Source organism: Bidens hawaiensis, unplaced genomic scaffold (genome assembly GCF_021521415.1).
Source record: "Bidens hawaiensis isolate Kalapana, Puna unplaced genomic scaffold, B.hawaiensis_p1.1 tig00419403_1, whole genome shotgun sequence".
In the NCBI taxonomy this organism is placed as follows: Eukaryota; Viridiplantae; Streptophyta; class Magnoliopsida; order Asterales; family Asteraceae; genus Bidens; species Bidens hawaiensis.
In genome coordinates, this window is record NW_027504850.1 from 184838 (window position 1) to 203834 (window position 18997).

Sequence of the window (18997 nt, forward strand, 5' to 3'; positions counted from 1 at the left end):
CGGTAACACCTTTTAAATTTTCCGTCTTTTAATTATTGTTTAAAACTCCATAATATAATTATTAATTGTCTAATTTATTATTTCATGTTATTGTTCGACTCATCTATACTAATATCTCTTTTCCGGTATACCATGGTCATTCTGACAATATCGTTTTCCCGGTAACACCTTTTAAATTTTCCGTTTTTTAATTATTGTTTAAAAGTCCATAATATAATTATTAATTCTCATTTTTATTATTTCAGGTTATTGTTCGACTCATCTATACTAATATCGATTTTCCGGTATACCATGGTCATTCTGACAATATCGTTTTTCCGGTAACACCTTTTAAATTTTCCGTCTTTTAATTTTTGTTTAAAAGTCCATAATATAATTATTAATTCTCGATTTTATTATTTCAGGTTATTGTTCGACTCATCTATACTAATACCACTATTGATGAAGACTTTAGTATCTGCATTTTTATTATTTATTCATGTATATATTTACTTTTAATTTTCAATATTCATGTATTTAAATATTTCAATTATATATATTTTAGTTAAAAGTTATTATTATTTGTTTTCCATTTTGTTAATAATTACACCATTAACTATTCCATTTATAATAGTTTGACTTTTTTAATTTGTGGACATAACCGAATTAGGTGTTATACATTGACTTTCCTCAATTAATTTAATTTATATTAATATATAATGAGTTTCCTTAATTTATAAAGAAAATGAATTTACAATTATAATTCATTTTTTACCTCATTTACTATTTGATCATATCAATTATACCATTAAAATAACATTTAGATATATATGGAACTCTGTCATTACCATCTATACTAAAATTCTTAAAATTAATTAACCGTAATTTACATAATAATAAGTAAATCAAGTTATACAATTTATTTAAAATTAAATTTTCATAATCTATAACATAATACAGAGTAACAACTTTACTAATTTACATTTAAATTGTAAATCAAGTTATACAATTTATCTATGGTATCTCTATACATTTTTGGTATATGATTTGAATTTTAATTGTAATTTATAATAAAATATACATATTAATTGTTTGACTAACATGTTTCCTTTTGATTTCGTTTAATATACGGTCAAAAAGTCTCCTGTTTCCTATTTAACATGTTTCCTTTAATTTTGAAAAGTCAATATTGATTCAAATCACATTCATTCTGGTTATAAATGTTTAGACTTGTATTATTCTAATGACATAATATTTTGACAATCCCTAAACTAATAAATGATACATATATTTTATTTTATTTAAACAATATATGTGACAAATATATTTTGTAACACTAAAAATATTTTAGTCCAAATCAAATATATTAATGTTTCAGATTATTTTGTAACACTAAAAATATTTTGTTGGTTGAACAATATAATTCGCAATTAGTCAAAATCAAGTTGATACTTTTATATGATGTCCAAATCAATTTGTCCAGAATTATAATTATAATTCCCAATTATTCTAAATCATTTCTATTTATATTTCATTTTACATAAATAACTAAATAATTTACACTATATATTCGTTCATTTGTTAATCTTTCTCATCACCTTGAGCAATTAGAACCTCCATTGTTTTTCTTCATCCAAGTTAATGTCAATTTTAGTTTAAATATTTTTTGTTCTATATTTCACATTTTTCATTCATTATACGTTACTAATTAATTTTGTTCTTATTTCTTAAGGTCAATGGAGTCCCAGAAGTTTACTATGTTACACGAGATTGATGTTCTTAGATCTACTCCATGTACAATTAAGGTAAAAGTGTTGAAGGTTTGGAGTGTAAAGGATAACAATAAACCTAATGATGATTTCTTGATTGAGATGGTTTTTATGGATGAATCGGTAATATTTAGTTTTACCATTTATGTTTATGATTTTTTGTCCCTTTTGTTATGGTTCATAATTTGTTGTTTGTTTTTTTAAAAATCCAGGGTAACCGAATGCAGTCTACAGTATTTAAACAAGATATATAACGTTTTAAACGTTATTTAAATGAGAATGCTACATTAACTATAGTCAATCCTAGCCTTGGATCTAATGCGTCTAATTACAAGGTTATCGACTGCCCTAATAAGTTAGTTTTAAACTTTAGTACCCATGTTATTCCTTGTAGCCAGTTTGATGGTCCTACATTCGGTTTTAAGTTTTACTCATTCAAGTCAGTTATTGATAAAGAGATCCCGTTGAAAGCTACTATAGGTATTATTTAAGTAGTTTACTTTTTTTTTAATTATCAACATTTTTTGTATTTCTAATTCTTTAATCCGATGTCTTCCAGATATAATTGGATATGTTGTTCATGTTTTTAAAGATAACAATTCTAATATGAGAGATACAAAAAGAAATGCAAGATTAACTATGGAGGTTTTTGATATCAGGTCCATGTTTCTCATTAATTTATATGTCAGTTTGTATTAATATTTCTTAATTGTGGAACACTATAAAATTTTTATTCTAATATTTGTGATTTTTACAGCGGTGACAGTGTTTACTTACTCTTTGGGGGGATTACGTATCACAGTTCTCTAAGTATTTTGTTGACCATTTTGATGAATCATATATGATTATTCTCATGCAATTTGGTAGAGTTAAATACCATAAAGCTTTGCTTTTTATTTTTAATATGTAATTAATTTTTTTAAGACTTTCTTAATTTAATATCATAATGACTATCTAGTGTTTAAATTTTTAGAGAAACCGTAAGTGTCTATTTCCTACGGTTCTGTTGTTACTCGTGTGTTCATCAATGATAGTATTTCTGAAATTGAAGATTATAAGACACGGTAATATTATTAATATATCTTCTAATTTGTTTATTCAATAATTATTTTCTTTGCATTTCTAAATCCTTATAAATTTGTTTTACAGTTTGTTTGAATTTTTAGACTTCAATGTTGATGGTGTTGTTCGTAGGCCGATTCCTGTAAAATTGATGTCTACTCTTGATGAAGAGTTTCTGATGGCTACATCATTTTTCAACATTTGTGAAATTTGCACTATATGGCAGGTACTTTTTAATAATAACATCTAATTATAATTTATAACATTTAACATAAGGTTATGTTATTTTTTTTAATTGATTTATTTCAGCCAAATAGTATTATAGAACTTGGGACCATAAAGGCGGTTTGTCCAGATTCAGAATGGTACTATGTCGGTTGCAATATTTGTAGTCGTAAGGTGATCGTGACTGTGGTGGAAGGCGAAGATGTTTATGAATGCAAGAATCAGAGATGTAACACTTTGGGTGTTACACCTACTCCTAGGTATATTGTATATTGTATATGTAAATATGTTTTAATAATAAATGTTGCTATGTTGGTGATTAAAAAAATTATTTCAGGTTTAAGATTAAGCTAAGAGTTCAAGATGGCACTGGTGTTGTTTCGTTGACCCTTTTTGATCGGGATGCCAAACTTATTTTCAACAAAACAGCATCTGAATTGCTTGCTACTACATATGAGGTTATGTTTTTATGTATTCATATTCTACTGCTTATTTTTTTATTTATATAAAACACTCTTTATGTAACACATGTTTTTATTATAAATTTTTAGGATGATGTTGGGCATAGTGGATTTCCCAGTGAGTTGAACTATTTGTTAGAAAAGAAGTTTGCTTTTAAAATTGAGATTGCCGATTTCAATTTTAGGAATAATGTTGAGGTATACGGTATATCAAAGCTAATAGATGATCAACAAATAATTTTTGCTATTGAGAAAAGACTAATGCCTAAGTTTATAGTGGTAAATTCATCTGCCTTTAAGTTGTATCAACTACATTATTGCCTTATGTGTTAATTTTTTGTATTATATTTGTAGCCTTCTGATTCTGGATCTCTAACTTTTGGAAATTCTTTAACTGATTTTCAATCTACAAGTTCTGCTTCTTTAAAGGTTTTTTTCCACTTCTATATACTTTACGTTATTTTGTGTTTTTGGTTTGTTTTTATATTATTTACACCTTTTTTTGGACAGATTTCTGAGGATGGGGATATCAAGACTCCAGTTTCTTATCTTTTGGTTGATGATGAAGTGAATGAGATCAAGTTATCAAGTAGTGATTCAGATGACAAACTGAAGCGTAAGCTTGTGGATGTTTTTTAGGGTGATCAACCATCGGGATTTTCTTCTACTAAGTCGAAGATAAGCGATGTTCAAGATGATTCTGAGTTGGTTAGCGTTGTTGGATCAAGCAAGGATAGTGTTAAATTTCTTACTCCGAAGGTCGAGAAGTGACTTGAAGACTTCATTTTTGGGTTTTTATTTTATTTACATTTTAGTAATTAATAATAAATACACCTGAGTGTGTTCGGTGTTATTTATATTTTAAGACTTCATTTTGGTGGTGTTTTTGAAGACTTTATTGTATGGTTTTGATTTTATTTATATACATTTCTTATTTATCATGGTGGTTTTTAATTTCTTGTAATTATCCTTAACCTTATTTTGGTTTTTTTTTGTTTATTGCAACTCATATATTCTAGTTTTAATTTTATTATTTTACGTTTTTAAAAATTTAATTCTTTAATTTTGGGATTACATAATTCAATATTAAATATAAAAAATGTATTCAATATTGACTAAAAAATGTAATTAACTTTTACAAATATTAAAGTTTTAGATAAGATGAATATAATATCATAGATATGCTATCTAGGTTATAATATTATATTCCAAGATTAAAATATATTGTTTATATTTTCAAGAAACCCGTTTACCATTTGATGACCCGGGTCAAACCGACTTTTGGTATCATTTATAACCAATTTTAAATTCTTTTTACTCTATTCAACAATTCGATCAATATAAAAAAAAATCTCGATTTTCTTCCGTGTTTTGAAGGTATGTTGGTTATTTCAACCCTAATTATTGTTTGATTTTATTCCCAAACAATCTATATTAATAGATTTCTCTTGATTAGTACACATATTTGTTCATCATTTACTTGAATTTCTTATATTTGTTTTTAGTACTGTATAGCTAATTACCAATAATATTGACTAATCAGATGAATTATCTTGCATTAGCCGTGTTTAATCAACTATTCGTTGAACATATGGTCAGTATCTACAATTTAAAAGTTGTCGTTATTATAATGCACTTCAAATTTTTAGGTTAATCTATGCTAATTTAGGTTCTGTTGTATTTTATAGAAAATTCCCATAGATTATTTTAAGCTTCTTTTTCCTCATGAGTCTGTCCATGAGACCGTTAAGATTACACATCTAAATCAAGAGTGGAGTGTTGATATTGATCTAAGCTTTGATAAGTATGTATTTGGCAATGGATGGTTCCCATTTGTAAAAGACAACGGTTTCGGATTTGGTGTTTTTCTTTTCTTTCCCACTCAGCCACACGAGTGGAGATTGTTATATGTTCTAGAACATCCGGATTGGAAGCATAAGGTTTTTGATGTCTATGTCTCTTATCCAACAATGAATAAGTTGGTATGTTAAAGCGTATTTTATTCTTACTTATACATCAGTTTTAAATTTTTATATATTTATATGTTTATTTCTTAAAATTTGTCTTTTACAGTATTCTTAACAATGTTTTATAAATTTGTATGTCAGCAATTAAGAGACGATCAGCTTGTACTTTATCTTTCATATTTGAATCGTGGAAGGTCATCTGCCAACTGGGATGTTTCTGCAGCTGATGGAAGTAGATGGACTCTTGTGTTTAAAAGTGTCAAAAGCAGTATTCCTGGATATGCATTTGTTGGTGAATGGCCCAGTTTAGCAAGGCATGTTAACTTACAAGTTAATGATTATCTTGTGTTTTTACCGTTTGATCCCAATACTCTCAGGTTATATGTGTTTGATAGTCGTGGTGTTAAATGGACACAGTTTGTTCAACAAATTAATATTGTTGGTGGTTCGGACAATGTTAATATAGTTACTGTTTCAGGTTAATTTCCCAATATTCACATAATTTGTGTATCAAAATATAATTATTTGTTAACTTTTTTTATATGTTTTTATTATTAGATGATGATAGCTTTGGTGTTGTTGATATAGAAGGTGAGCGTGTTTGGATTCGAGAAGAGGATGTCAGTGACAATTTTCTTGAAGTTGTTATCAAGGATCGCTTGGTAAGTTTTTTTCCATGTCATAAATTGGTTATGGTATACTTACTTTTTTTGTATTCAAGTATGTATTATTATAAACACTAAATACTTTTGTTTATATATTTTACATCGTTTACCTGTTCAATTTGCACGTGACAATTGACTAGATAAAGAGACTAGGTTGGTGTTGATAAACCCAAATGGTGAGGAAGTGATGACTAGAATCCACATTGAATACAATCATGGTAATTACAAGTTTAGAGTTCATGACTAGCCAGAATTTGTTCGTCTTAATTCGCTCGATTTGGGGAAGAAATGTCTACTCGAGTACAACCGTCCAACTCATTCTCTGATCCTGTCACAAGTATTTGAATAGGTTTTAAACAAGCTTTTGTGGTATCCATGTTTGGGTTCTTGAATATTATGTTTTGGTTGTTTAAGTTATGTTATAATTGACACTTTATGTTTGTTCAGTTTAATAACTTTTGTTAATTATTATGTTTTGTTATAAACTCAACAAATTTTATAAAATATATGTTTATCATAATTTGTTCGTCATACATGTTGTCATGTTGTTGTCGTTCAAAACGTATCATAAATGTTATAGTATCTTATGTTTAGTAGTATATATATTAATTTTATATTAAATTAGATTATTTACTAGATGTTTTACATGTTAATAGTTTATGTTTAAATGTTTTAGTATAACTAACAAATAAATGTGTTTTATTTGTAAATTTGTTTTGATTCTTCTAGAATGTAGTTTTCATTTTCAATAACCACCCCTCTTATATTGATTTTATGTTAATATGTTAATGTTAATTTGCAGTCTAACAAAATTGCCGCCTATTACCTAACTTAGAATATTATTTTAAAAAGTGTTATAAATCCCTAATCATCTTTTAGGTTTAACATATTCTTTATCATTCTTCCTGCCGTCATTCATGTATGTATCCATTCCTTAGTTTCTAATTTACTACCTATAATGTATAATTTAATTTTAACTATTTTTATAGAATTTGTATTTCTTAGATTAATCCGTTAATAACTACTATTTTAAATTTAGATTATTTTCAATCATGTAGATAGATTATTTTTGTAATGACAACTTCTTTTCTTATGCTTATCGAAGATCCGAAATTTCCTATTCAGGTATTCTTTAAATTCTATGATAATAATTTTGTCTAAACGTTCAATATCTAATTGCTGTAAATCTTAATTTTGTTATTAGTAAATTCCAAAAGAATTTATCTTGCAAAATCCTTTGATGTTTAACCTGTTGCCTAAAACAGTTGAAATTGAACATTACAAAGGATCATCGAAAGTGGAGTTAAAAAGCATGAAAAAACAGTTTGTTTAGGTGATGGAGTTACTGATCTAATGTGTTCTTTGAAGATTCGTCCTTATCAGAGGATTATTTTTATTTAATTTGAAGATGAAATAAAATGGTTAGTTAGAACTCCTTCAAAGAAGGCAACTTCTACTGGGCATCGACAGGCATTTGTTTTATACGATCATAATAGAATGAATTATAAATTGGTATAATTCAATTTATTTTTTTTATTAATAGTCAGTGTTAGAAACATGTATATTAAAATGGTTTTAACATATATTATGCTGTTATATTTTCCTAACAGGTTGTTTCAAAGAAGAACATTGAATCCCAATTTCAAGACTCGCTTAAAATCAGAGTAATTAAGTTCATTTTTGATCATAATCATTCATGGGAGATAAATTTTAAATTTTATAAAAAACACTATTTATTTGGTGACGGTTGGAAACAGTTGGTTCAAGATTTGGCTTTCAGAGATGGTGACCTTCTTTGGTTAAAGTATGTCAACACGTCTACTGTTGATTTAAGAGTGTATGACAAGAGCGGTATTCCTTTATTGTTTCCACATTTACCACCAATTGTTTTTCATCAATTATCAAATCTCAATACACATGTTGAACATACCGTGGACTCTCCATATTGTGAATCAGTAGTTGGTTAGTGATCACAATCCCGTTATCGATCATGGTGGTAATGATAAGGCTGAAAACTCTAATTGTTATTTAGAGTTCCATAAGAAGATTGAATATCGTATGGTAATCAATTTTATATGTTTGGAAACTATTTTGTTATATGTTTGTTATTTTAAATTTAAATTAACCATATTAAGTTTCTAATTTTTTTTAATATGTAAACGACTACCTGCTGAAGTTGGCAGACTTGCGAATCTGAAAAGAAGGCGCTTAATTAAGTTCAGGAGTTTGGCAGACAATGAAACAATCTTTAAAGTTAAAACAGAGGAGAAAACGAGAAGGGTCTCTTTACGTTAATTGGCTGGAAGGATTACGTAATCAACAATCGATTATGTTTTGGCAAGAGTTTAGTTATTCGCTATTATAAAAATGATGTTGCTTTGGTCAAAATAGATTTATAATAAAGACTTACATTAAACTTAATTACGATTTCCTAAACATATTCATAATTGAAATTTATATCATATTCCCTAACTTAAGATTCTTTCCATTTTGTTACATTAATTACATTTTAATTCAGTTTTAATTAATATTATAAATTCCTTAAATACTGATTCATAATCTTTTCCTCTATTAACCATTTTCTATGATTTTTCAACATATCTTCCACCATTTTTTTCCATTATTCGTATAATCATGTCTTCATCTTCTAAGAAACGTAAAACTATTCTCTCCACTTCAAAGAGCAAGAACTACGATCCAACTAGTATTTCAGTCTTTGTTCATATTTGTATCAACTCAGGCGATTGTTTTTTCATTTAAACCGAATTCTTTATGTTTTATGTAGGTAATCTTCCAAGAGACTCATTGTCTGATGTTTCCAACATAACCCAGACAAATAATGTTCAAAATGTTCATTCGAATCAACCTAGACATTTTTTTAACGGATACTCATATCCAGTATATCATTCCAATCAATACGGGTAATATCTCGATCATAAACAATTTAATATTAATTTTAACAATGTTTGGCCTGGTTGTTTTGTAATATTAATGTTTTCATTTACTTTGAATTAATCTATTTTCGTATCCTATGTTTGTTGAAATAAAGGTCAACCTGAAATCGGCCAGTTAGGTAACGTTTTAATCAATACACCAGTTAGTATATCTCAAAATTACACATCAAATAACTATTCATCAAAACACGGTTCAAGTAAGTTATATATATATATATATATATATTATATTTATAATATATTTGTAAATTTATCTATACTATATTATTGGACTTGTTTAAAAATTATAAACGCAGATTCAAACATTAGAACCCGTACACAGTATGAAGTTCAAAGGAGTTGTGTTACTACAATTCACAAAGGGAAGGAAAACTTATCTCCGTCAACTCTACCAAGCGTAAACAATAATTCCCTAAACTACCAACGTTCGTTTCTCTTTTTTTCATTCATAAGTATTCTAATTCTCTAGCTACTGTTATTTTCAATATTCATTTTTCATTATATTATAGTTAGAAACAGAGAAAGCAAATTGATGACGTACTTCCAGAGTTTATGTAGTTAGAGAATTAAAGAACCGCTAAAATTTGATATTGTATTATAAATCTATTTTTTAGGTGATACTTCTACGCAACTTGGTAGTTTTTATTCTTTAAATCAAAAACAAAGAAAGCAAATTGTAGATGGTAAATGTGATAAATTAAATCACTCCTTAAACCAAGCTTCTCAAACAATGCTGTCTTCTTCAATAAAAACCTTTTTCCTTTTAGTCATAAATTTTTTAATATTAATCTATTTGTTGTTTTATTAGTTATAAAATATTGTTTTTAACAGGTTGTGTTATTTCCTCTAACATCATCCCTAATACAACATCAAATTTTAGCGGTTCTGTTTCTAACTACATAAACTCTGGAAGTACGTCATCAAAAAGGCGTGTTGGAAGACCAAGGAAAACAACCAATACTACTCCTATACCTATGCAGCAGTTAAACGATTTTGAGTTTTTTGTTGATGTTTTTAAAGGCATATCAACATGTTATTATTTAATACATCATATAATTTTACATTAAATATTAAAAATATTTGTCTTAAACTTATATGTCTCATTTATTGTATAGATTACGTTGATCATGGTGATCAAAGTTTCAAATGTGAGTCTTGCAACGCGTGCTTGTGGAAAGTTGAATCTAGGAGGGGGAAAAAAACTGCCGATACAACGTTCTCTTTATGTTGTCACAATGGAAATGTTAAACTTCCTGATTTAAAGCAACCTCATGAAAGTTATGTAAAGTTATTTCATGGCGAAGATCCTATAAGCAAGTATTTTTTTTATTAGACGATTCAATTCTATGTTCTCCTTTACATCAATGGGTGGAAAAATTGACAATTCCATTAATAGAGGAAACACTTCTTACACGTTTAGACTTGGCGGAGAAAACCACCATTCTATAGGAAGTCTTCTTCCATTAAATAATAACAAACCTCAGTTTTCTCAACTATACATTTATGATACGGAGAACGAAATATCAAACCGACAACGAGTATTTGGGTAAGGATTACTTTTAAACATTATATGTTTTTCATTTTTGAAACAATTACTGTTATATCATATATTTCATTTATATTAATGTAACATCCTACTTTTTATAAAGAATTAATAAAATAAGTTTCGTTTATTTTATAATGTGTCGTGTATCGGTTTAAATAAATAAACTAATAGAAGGCGAGCTTGGACATTAGAAGATGAAATAAGAAATGGAATGGGCCTTTGGTCCATGGGCTTAAGGGAGTATAAATACGCCTTAAACCCTAAACCTCTTCATTTTATCCATCTCTACACCATAGCCTACACCTTGGAAAACACACACAAACCCGAACCAAGATCCGAAGGCGAAAACCCGAGCTTGTTGGTGCTGGAATGTCGTGATGGACCAAAACAACATCAAAGACCAGCTCGTGTTCGTAGTTTGACTCGTTTAGGTACGTTTATAGCTAGAAATCGCTCATTAGGGTTCGGATCTGTTTGGGTAATATCAGACCTGTATGAGAATGATAAAAACGAATCTAATGAAACATACCTTACTGAAATTGATTAGCAATTGATAGGTTAATTGTTAACCTAAAATAACCCGTAACATAGATGCACAAATCGCACCCCTTAAACATGGATGGTTGGCCAATTTGATGGTTAGGGTTTGTAGGCGCTTGGATTGCGAGTTCAATGGTACCAATTTCATGTTGTTTCGTTAAGAATCGAGGGTTTAATTGCAGATCTGGTGCCGCTGACTGTTCTTGTTCAAATCGATTTTTACTTTGACCTCGAGTCAAAGTCTGGATATAGGCCAATTTGTCAAGGTTTGGATAAGAGGAGCCAATTCGTTACGCTAAAATAACGAATCAGGTGATTCGTTAGTCACCCAATTCGTTATGATTACAACAACGAACTAGGTCATTCGTTACTGGTTAATTCGTTATAATAAGACAGCGAATCAGGAGATTCGTTAATGATCAATTCTTTATATTTAGTTAACGAATCAGTTGATTCGTTACTCACCATTCGCTATGTTAAGCTAACGAACTAGAATGACGAATCAACTAACGAATCAAGCGTGTAAGATGACGAATCAGTAACGAATTAGGCTTAATTCATTATAGCAAATGAGTTAGAGAATTAGAAAATTATTTAAAATTTTAATGGAAAATGTGTTAAGACAGTTAATGGAAATAATTTTTCCAAGCTGACCAGGCAGCTCGACCCAGCCAGGGGCTCTGCCGCTTGGACCCTGCTAGGGGCTGCCGCCCCTAGACGCCGCTGCCAGGGGCGCTGCCCCCGGACCCCCGTTCGTTGTGGGTTATATAAAGATAGAAATACGATATGAATAGTAATAGTTAATTGATACTTGTAAATATTATACAGTTAGCCGTGCACAGCTCAAGAAGGGAATAACTATTAACGGTGAACGTAATCACATTCAGGTAAGTTTCTAGCCCCATTTCCTTGTTATGTTTTCGGGGCTGTGTGCATACTCGATGTGATAGTTAATACACTTACCTTAACTGGTAAGTGTATTCCTTGTATGGTTTATATATTATGTATGTATATCTTAATTGTGAATGAAAGCTTGTCGGTACATGAACGATCTTCGGATATTTCACGAGCTATCAAGGGTGGTAGTTATATGATAGATGAATGTGTATGATAAATATATGTCCAATATATAAATATGTATGAATGATTAAAGTAACTATGCATATTATGGGTATGTAAAGACAGTATGCACGAAGATGAAGAAAGAGGGATCAGACCCTAATAATATCTAAGATAGAGAAGAAAGGGATCATACCTTAATAACATATGAGATAGAGAAGTAAAAAGGGATCAGATCCTAATAATATCTGAGATAGACAAAGGAAAGAGGGATCAGACTCTAATAATATATGAGATAGAAAAGGAAGGGATCGGACCCTAATAATATACAAGATAGAAAAGGACAGTAATTTATATAGTATGAAAGTAATAAATTATGAACGTATGTATGTACTTAAGTAATGAACGTAAAATAGTAAAGTAATTATTATGTGTCTTAGGATGCATAATTGAAGGTAAGTGCATGCATGGCACAATGTGTGATTAACTAGAACTCACTCAACGTAGCTGACTTTTAGTATGCACGCAGGTTAACAGATTGAGACAGCTGGTTTGAGATGGACACATGGCAGGATGAAGAGGCTGGCATCTGAAGACTGTCATGATGTTTTCAATTTTATAATTTATGTTATGTTTTAAAAGACAAATTATGGATAATTTTAATGAATAGTTGATGTTTTATATTATTCCTTGAAAGTTTTAATTAACTATGATATTTTGAACTGTTTTTATGAGTAAATCCAACACCAAATGTAGGGCACCGGTAACGGGACCTTACAATTAGTGTTAAAGTTTATTTGTTTGTCTTACAGTGAATCATCTTCAGATGCCAACGTTTACGAAAATTATATTATTAATTATCTCAAGGAAATGTTAGACTCACAAAATCCATTGGTTCAGTCATATCGTATGGTACATGATACTTTTAAAGAAATTCTTCAGATTGATTTGAAGCTCCGCATTGTTGGAACAAGGAAATACGATGGTTGTACTTATAACTTACCAACTGCCTCTGAGGTTGCTGCTCTTATTGTTGGAGATACTGGTGATGCAATGGACAAGAGAGATATAATAGTTAACTCCAGGTCTAGTGGTCTTCGACGAATTAGTGAACTTCATCCTTCTTATACTCCTCTACAATTTCCTTTGCTTTATCCTTTTGGTGAGGATGGTTATAAAGTAGACATTCCTCACAGGAATGTTGATCCTTCGTCTATGGGTGCCCGTAAGAAGTGTACGATGCGAGAGTTCTTTGTATATAGGTTACAAGATAGGCCGAACCAATTCTCACTACCCTTAAATGGATGAAGGCTTTTTCAGCAGCTTTTGGTTGACAAATATACCATGGTTGAGAGTCAAAGGTTGCATTTTATACGTGGAAAACAGAGTGAACTTAGGTCTGACACCTATGAAAGCCTTCGAAACCTTAAGACGGCAGGAAATTCAGATGTTTCAACATTTGGGTAGCGCGTAATTCTTCCGTCATCTTTTACTGGTGGAAGTAGATACATGATGCAAAATTACTTGGACGCTATGTGTCTTTGTAGATGGTACGGTTATCCAGATTTTTTCTTAATCATTACGTGCAATCCCGGTTGGCCAGAAGTAAAACGTTTTTTAAAGGATACCAATTTAAATTCTGAAGACATGCCAGATATACTATGTCGGATTTTCAAAATGAAGCTTGATTCCATGATTAAGTTGTTGAAGGATAAGGCTTTGTTTGGAAAAATTAAAGCAGGTTCGGTTCCCTATTTAATATTTTTTTTATATTTTGTTTACTGTTTGTTAAATATATTTATTTTATTTAATTTTTGCTAATTTATCTGTTTGATTCCAAATGAAGCCGTTTATACAATTGAGTTTTAGAAACGTGGTCTGCCTCATGCTCATATTTGCCTATTCATTGCTCCAGAAAATAAAATTCACAATCCGTCCCATATAGATAACTTTATTTCAAGTGAAATTCTTGACAAGGTCACTGAACCAGACCTATACCAGCTTGTGTCAGATCATATGCTTCATGGTCCTTGTGGTGAGGTTAATCCGAGCTGTAGCTGCATGATTGATAGAGAATGTTCAAAAAATTTCCCAAAACGATTTCAAAATGAGACAAGTATAGATTCCAACGGTTTTCCGCTTTATAAAAGAAGAGACAATGGACGTTACTTCGTTAAGAAAGGTATAAATCAAGATAATAGAAGTGTTATGCCTTACAACAAAATTCTTTTACGAAAGTATCAAGCCCATATAAATGTCGAGTGGTGCAATCAAGAAGGATCAATCAAGTATTTGTTTAAATACATAAATAAGGGTCCAGATCGAGCTACAATTTCCCTTGTCGAAAATAACACCGCCGACAATGAAGATCCTCAAATAGACGATATTAAAGCTTTTTACGATTGTAGATATCTTTCTGCATGTGAGGCTTCTTGGAGAATATTTGCTTTTGATGTTCATTAAAGGGTCCCGACTGTTACGAAACTTCCTTTTCATTTACCTGGTCAACAACAAGTAATTTATGGCCCTGAGGAAGATATTGAAGATGTTCTTACCAAGACTTCCAATTCAGTTTCAATGTTTACTGGTTGGATGGAAGCAAATAGAAACTACGAGCATGCAAGGAGGCTATCATATGCTGAGTTTCCAACACAGTTTGTATGGAAAAAACATCACCACCAAAATGGGTAGAAAGGCAAAGTGGGTTTGCTATTGGTAGAATTCATGGTGTTCCACCATCATTTGACGAGGCATACTACTTAAGAATACTTTTAAACAAGGTTAAAGGACCGAAATGTTTTGAAGATATTCGAACAGTAGATGGTTTTGTTTGGGATTCTTTTTGAGATGCATGTTATAGAAGAGGGCTTTTAGACGATGATAAGGAGTACATAGAAGCAATTGAGGAAGCAAGCCATACCGCAAACGGATATTATTTAAGAAATTTGTTGAAAGTATCCCAACTGTCTCTGGTGCAAAGGTTGAAACTGAAACTGTAACAGTTGTAGAGACTGCAGACAGTTTGAAATTGATTTTGAATATGTATGATAGTGAGGATGAGGATAGTGAGGAGAGGATAATTGAAGAGATTGATTATGAAGCAGATATGTCTGATGTTGCAGAACAGGAGTATGATGTGAATGATGAGATTGTGAGAGTAGTATGGAGTGAAGAAAATGTTGAGACAGTGGATGAGACTGAAAAGACAAAAGCTGAGGAGAATGGACATAGCTGAGAGAGATTATCAAATGACTGTTAGAAATGAGAATCCATTGTCTAACATGAATACATGCATAAGTCTGGAAGAAGAATGAGACGCCCCAACTACACATTATAGAAGAATGGCATTATAGCTGAAATTGAATACAAAGAGAATGCTGATCATTTTGTACTAAGAAACTCTGATGGAAAAATACTAGGGATTATTAAGAAAGATGAAGACTTGACTTGCCTGCATAATGAAGATTTGATGGATATAAGGGATTTGGCTATACCAGAAAGTCACACTCACTACCAAGCCCTTAATATCTTCAAAATGAAAGCTGCTTCTGAGATAGTCAATCGAAGACAAGCCGTTCATAATGCAAGAAAGAGACAAGATAAATAGAATAGGCTTTGTTTTGTAATGTCTTCGAAAAGTTTTTTGAATATGTAATTTGTTTATGTTATTTGAATATGTAATTTGACTTTTGATTTGATGTGTATTTTGACAAAGTGTAAGTAACCATAGAAATGTTTTGGGTCAGCTGAGGTGTTCCAATCTAGGGGGAGATTGTTGAGTCAAACAATTGACCTAAGGGGGAGATTGTTGAGTCAAAGATTTTACCAAAAGGAAGTACATGGAAGATTGGAATCTTCTCAACCTCTTCAGAATTCGCTAAGTATGGATCCGGGCACACCTTAGACATCTGAGCAAGCTTTTACTTAGCCGGGTACGATATTTTGTCTATCGGGCAAGGTTATCTTCAAGTAGTTTTCTTTAGTGGATATCCGAGCATGGTTTGCAAATTAATGTATTACCGGGCAAGGTTCACTAGTTTATGTAAATCCGGGCAAGGTTCACTTTATCAAGAAAGTCTGTTCTTCATAGCCAAGAAAAGTTCACTCCCGAGTAAGCTTTTGGCTAACCAAGTCCATGAAGCCAAGTGATTGGAAGACCGGGCAAGGTATTCATTAATAATAGTGGTCCAAACATGCTTGATGATTGAAATGAAATATCACTAAGTAACATCGGGCAAGGTTCAACTCAAGCAAGGAACAGTACTCCCGAGTACACTTTGCTAATAAGTTATTTTATAGCAAAGAGTTGAAATGGACCATTGAAGAACAAGGTTGCTCGTAAGAGTCTGTCGGGCAGAGTCTAGCAAAGTTAAGAAGATTGAAGTCTACCCGGTGAGTATTTTACTTGGTAAAATACTCTTCAAGTAAAGTCTACCCGGAAACTGATACCGGGCACACTTCTATGTTACCAAGTCCTGAAGGATGGCAGAGTACACATCGTACTCGGAAAATGAAGATTGATGCAAAGCCTACCCGGAAGACTTGTTTTACACTTAGATTATTTTGAATATGTAATTTGATTATGTACGTTGTATTTAGAGTTTCTAGAAGGAATGACAGCTGTCCAAGGGTGTCAGGCCTATAAAAGGAATAATTAGGGCACACCTGAGGATAGAGACACAACACGGAAAAATAGGCAGCTGAATACGATAATATTTATTGGGTTACTACCGTTTTCCTAAAAAGAAACCCTAAATCGATTATCCACTTTGTATAATGAAAATTATATAAATGGAAATCTTTTGAGTGAATTTTGTTTGTGTTATCTACCTCTTATTATTAATTGCAGCTATCATGTTTGTTATTGATTCCGCCTTTAACAAACAGTAATCTCTCTAAATATAACAACCCATCATTAACTCCCTTGTCGACACATCAATCTGTGTGAGTTATGACATGATTAAGTAAGATCCAGCTGAAATCGGGGACCTGACATTTGTTTGCAACAATGCTTATAAAATCGTCCTTATCAAGACCTGATTACGTTTGGGATAATACATAGCAATTTTTAGTCGACGGGATTCTTTATCATCAACAAAAGAAACCCAAGAATCCAGGTTAGTTTTGTTATATGTGTGAACTTGTCTTTTTGTAGTTTAGTTTAAGGTAGATTTTTTTTTTCAGGTTTGTCTCTTAGTGACGAGCAATTGAAGAACTTGGCATTACTTCAGATTGAGGATTTTTTGGTATCCAACAATTCATCTCTACGTAGGTTTTCACACATGCCTTTTCCAGATCAGGAATCTGTTTCTACGTCAATGAATCCTCTTATGATGGAAGAATTATCTTATGATAAGGATTCTTTTTCAAATGATTTTAAGCTTTTGTACACATCTCTAACTGATGAACAAAAAAGAATTTACAACGAAATATTCAACTCCGTGAAACGTAAAAAAGGTGGTGTTTTTTTCGTGTATGGTTACGGCGGTACCGGCAAAACATACTTATGGAAAACTTTATCTGCCTCAATTCGGTCAAAGGGAGAAATTGTTCTTAATGTTGCTTCAAGTGGAATAGCATCTTTGTTATTAGAAGGCGGTAGAACGGCTCATTCCAGATTCATTATTCCAATCAATCTTACCGAGGACTCCCAATGTCAGGTAACTATTATAAACTTCATTAAGTCTAGATTATTTCACATTTAAATGTATATTTTTAAATTATTTTAATGAATATAATGTTGACATATTCAATATTTTCATGTTAAGGGTAATACAGATGTTTCTGAGTTATTGAAGAAAACATCATTAATAATTTGCGATGAAGCTCCCATGATTCATAAACATGCATTCTAAGCATTGGATAGAACCCTAAAAGATGTTATGAACGTTGATTTGGGTAACACTTCTGGATCATTGGTTGGAGGTAAGGTAGTTGTTCTTGGTGGTGATTTCAGATAGATTTTACCTGTTGTACAGAATGAAACAAGAAACGATTGTGTGAATGGCACAATTAGTTCTTCTTACATATGGTCAAATTGTAAGGTTTTGAAACTAACTAAGAACATGAGGTTGACTGTTGGTTCTCAAATGTCAAATACTTTAGAGATTAAACAATTCGCTGATTGGTTGTTGAATATTGGTCAAGGTAATCTTGGCGGTCCTAATGATGGTGAAGCAACTATAACAATTCCAGAGGATCTTCTAATAAAAGATTCCTTTGATTCTATGTCTGATTTAATAGACTTTGTTTATCCTTCTATGTTAGATAGGTTTAATGATGTTACTTACTTTCAAGAACGGGCGTTGCTTGCTCCCTTAAATGATGTGGTTCAAGAGATTAATGATCGTATGTTAGCGTATTTTCCTGGTCAAGAAATAGAGTACTTAAGTTCAGATAGCATCGACGAGGTTGAAAGTGTATCTGAGGATTTTGATCCCACGTTGTACTCCCCTGATTTTCTTAATGGTATAAAGATGTCCGGAATGCCAAACCATCGTTTGTTACTTAAGGTTGGAGTTCCTATTATGTTACTACGGAATATTAATCAGAAAAAAGGGTTGTGCAATGGAACTCGACTACAAGTTGTTAGTTTGGGTAAACGCGTCATTGAAGCTAAGGTTGTTTCTGATACTAATATTGGATTTCGTACTTTACGTAGCAGAATAAGTCTTACACCGTCTGATAAGAAGCTTCCATTCAAGTTAAAAATGAGGCAATTTCCTTTATCAGTTTGTTTTGCAATGACTATTAATAAAAGTCAAAGACAA

General features: G+C 31.1%; 1 protein-coding gene across 1 annotated transcript; it reads left to right on the plus strand.

Annotated features, from left to right (window-relative positions):
* The first annotated feature begins 17545 nt into the window (after nt 1-17545).
* On the plus strand, nt 17546-18082 carry LOC143608686 (uncharacterized). Its single transcript, XM_077083656.1, has 2 exons — nt 17546-17887; nt 17996-18082. The coding sequence occupies exons 1-2, from the start codon at nt 17546-17548 to the stop codon at nt 18080-18082; spliced, it is 429 nt and encodes a 142-aa protein (XP_076939771.1).
* Nucleotides 18083-18997: the final 915 nt, after the last annotated feature.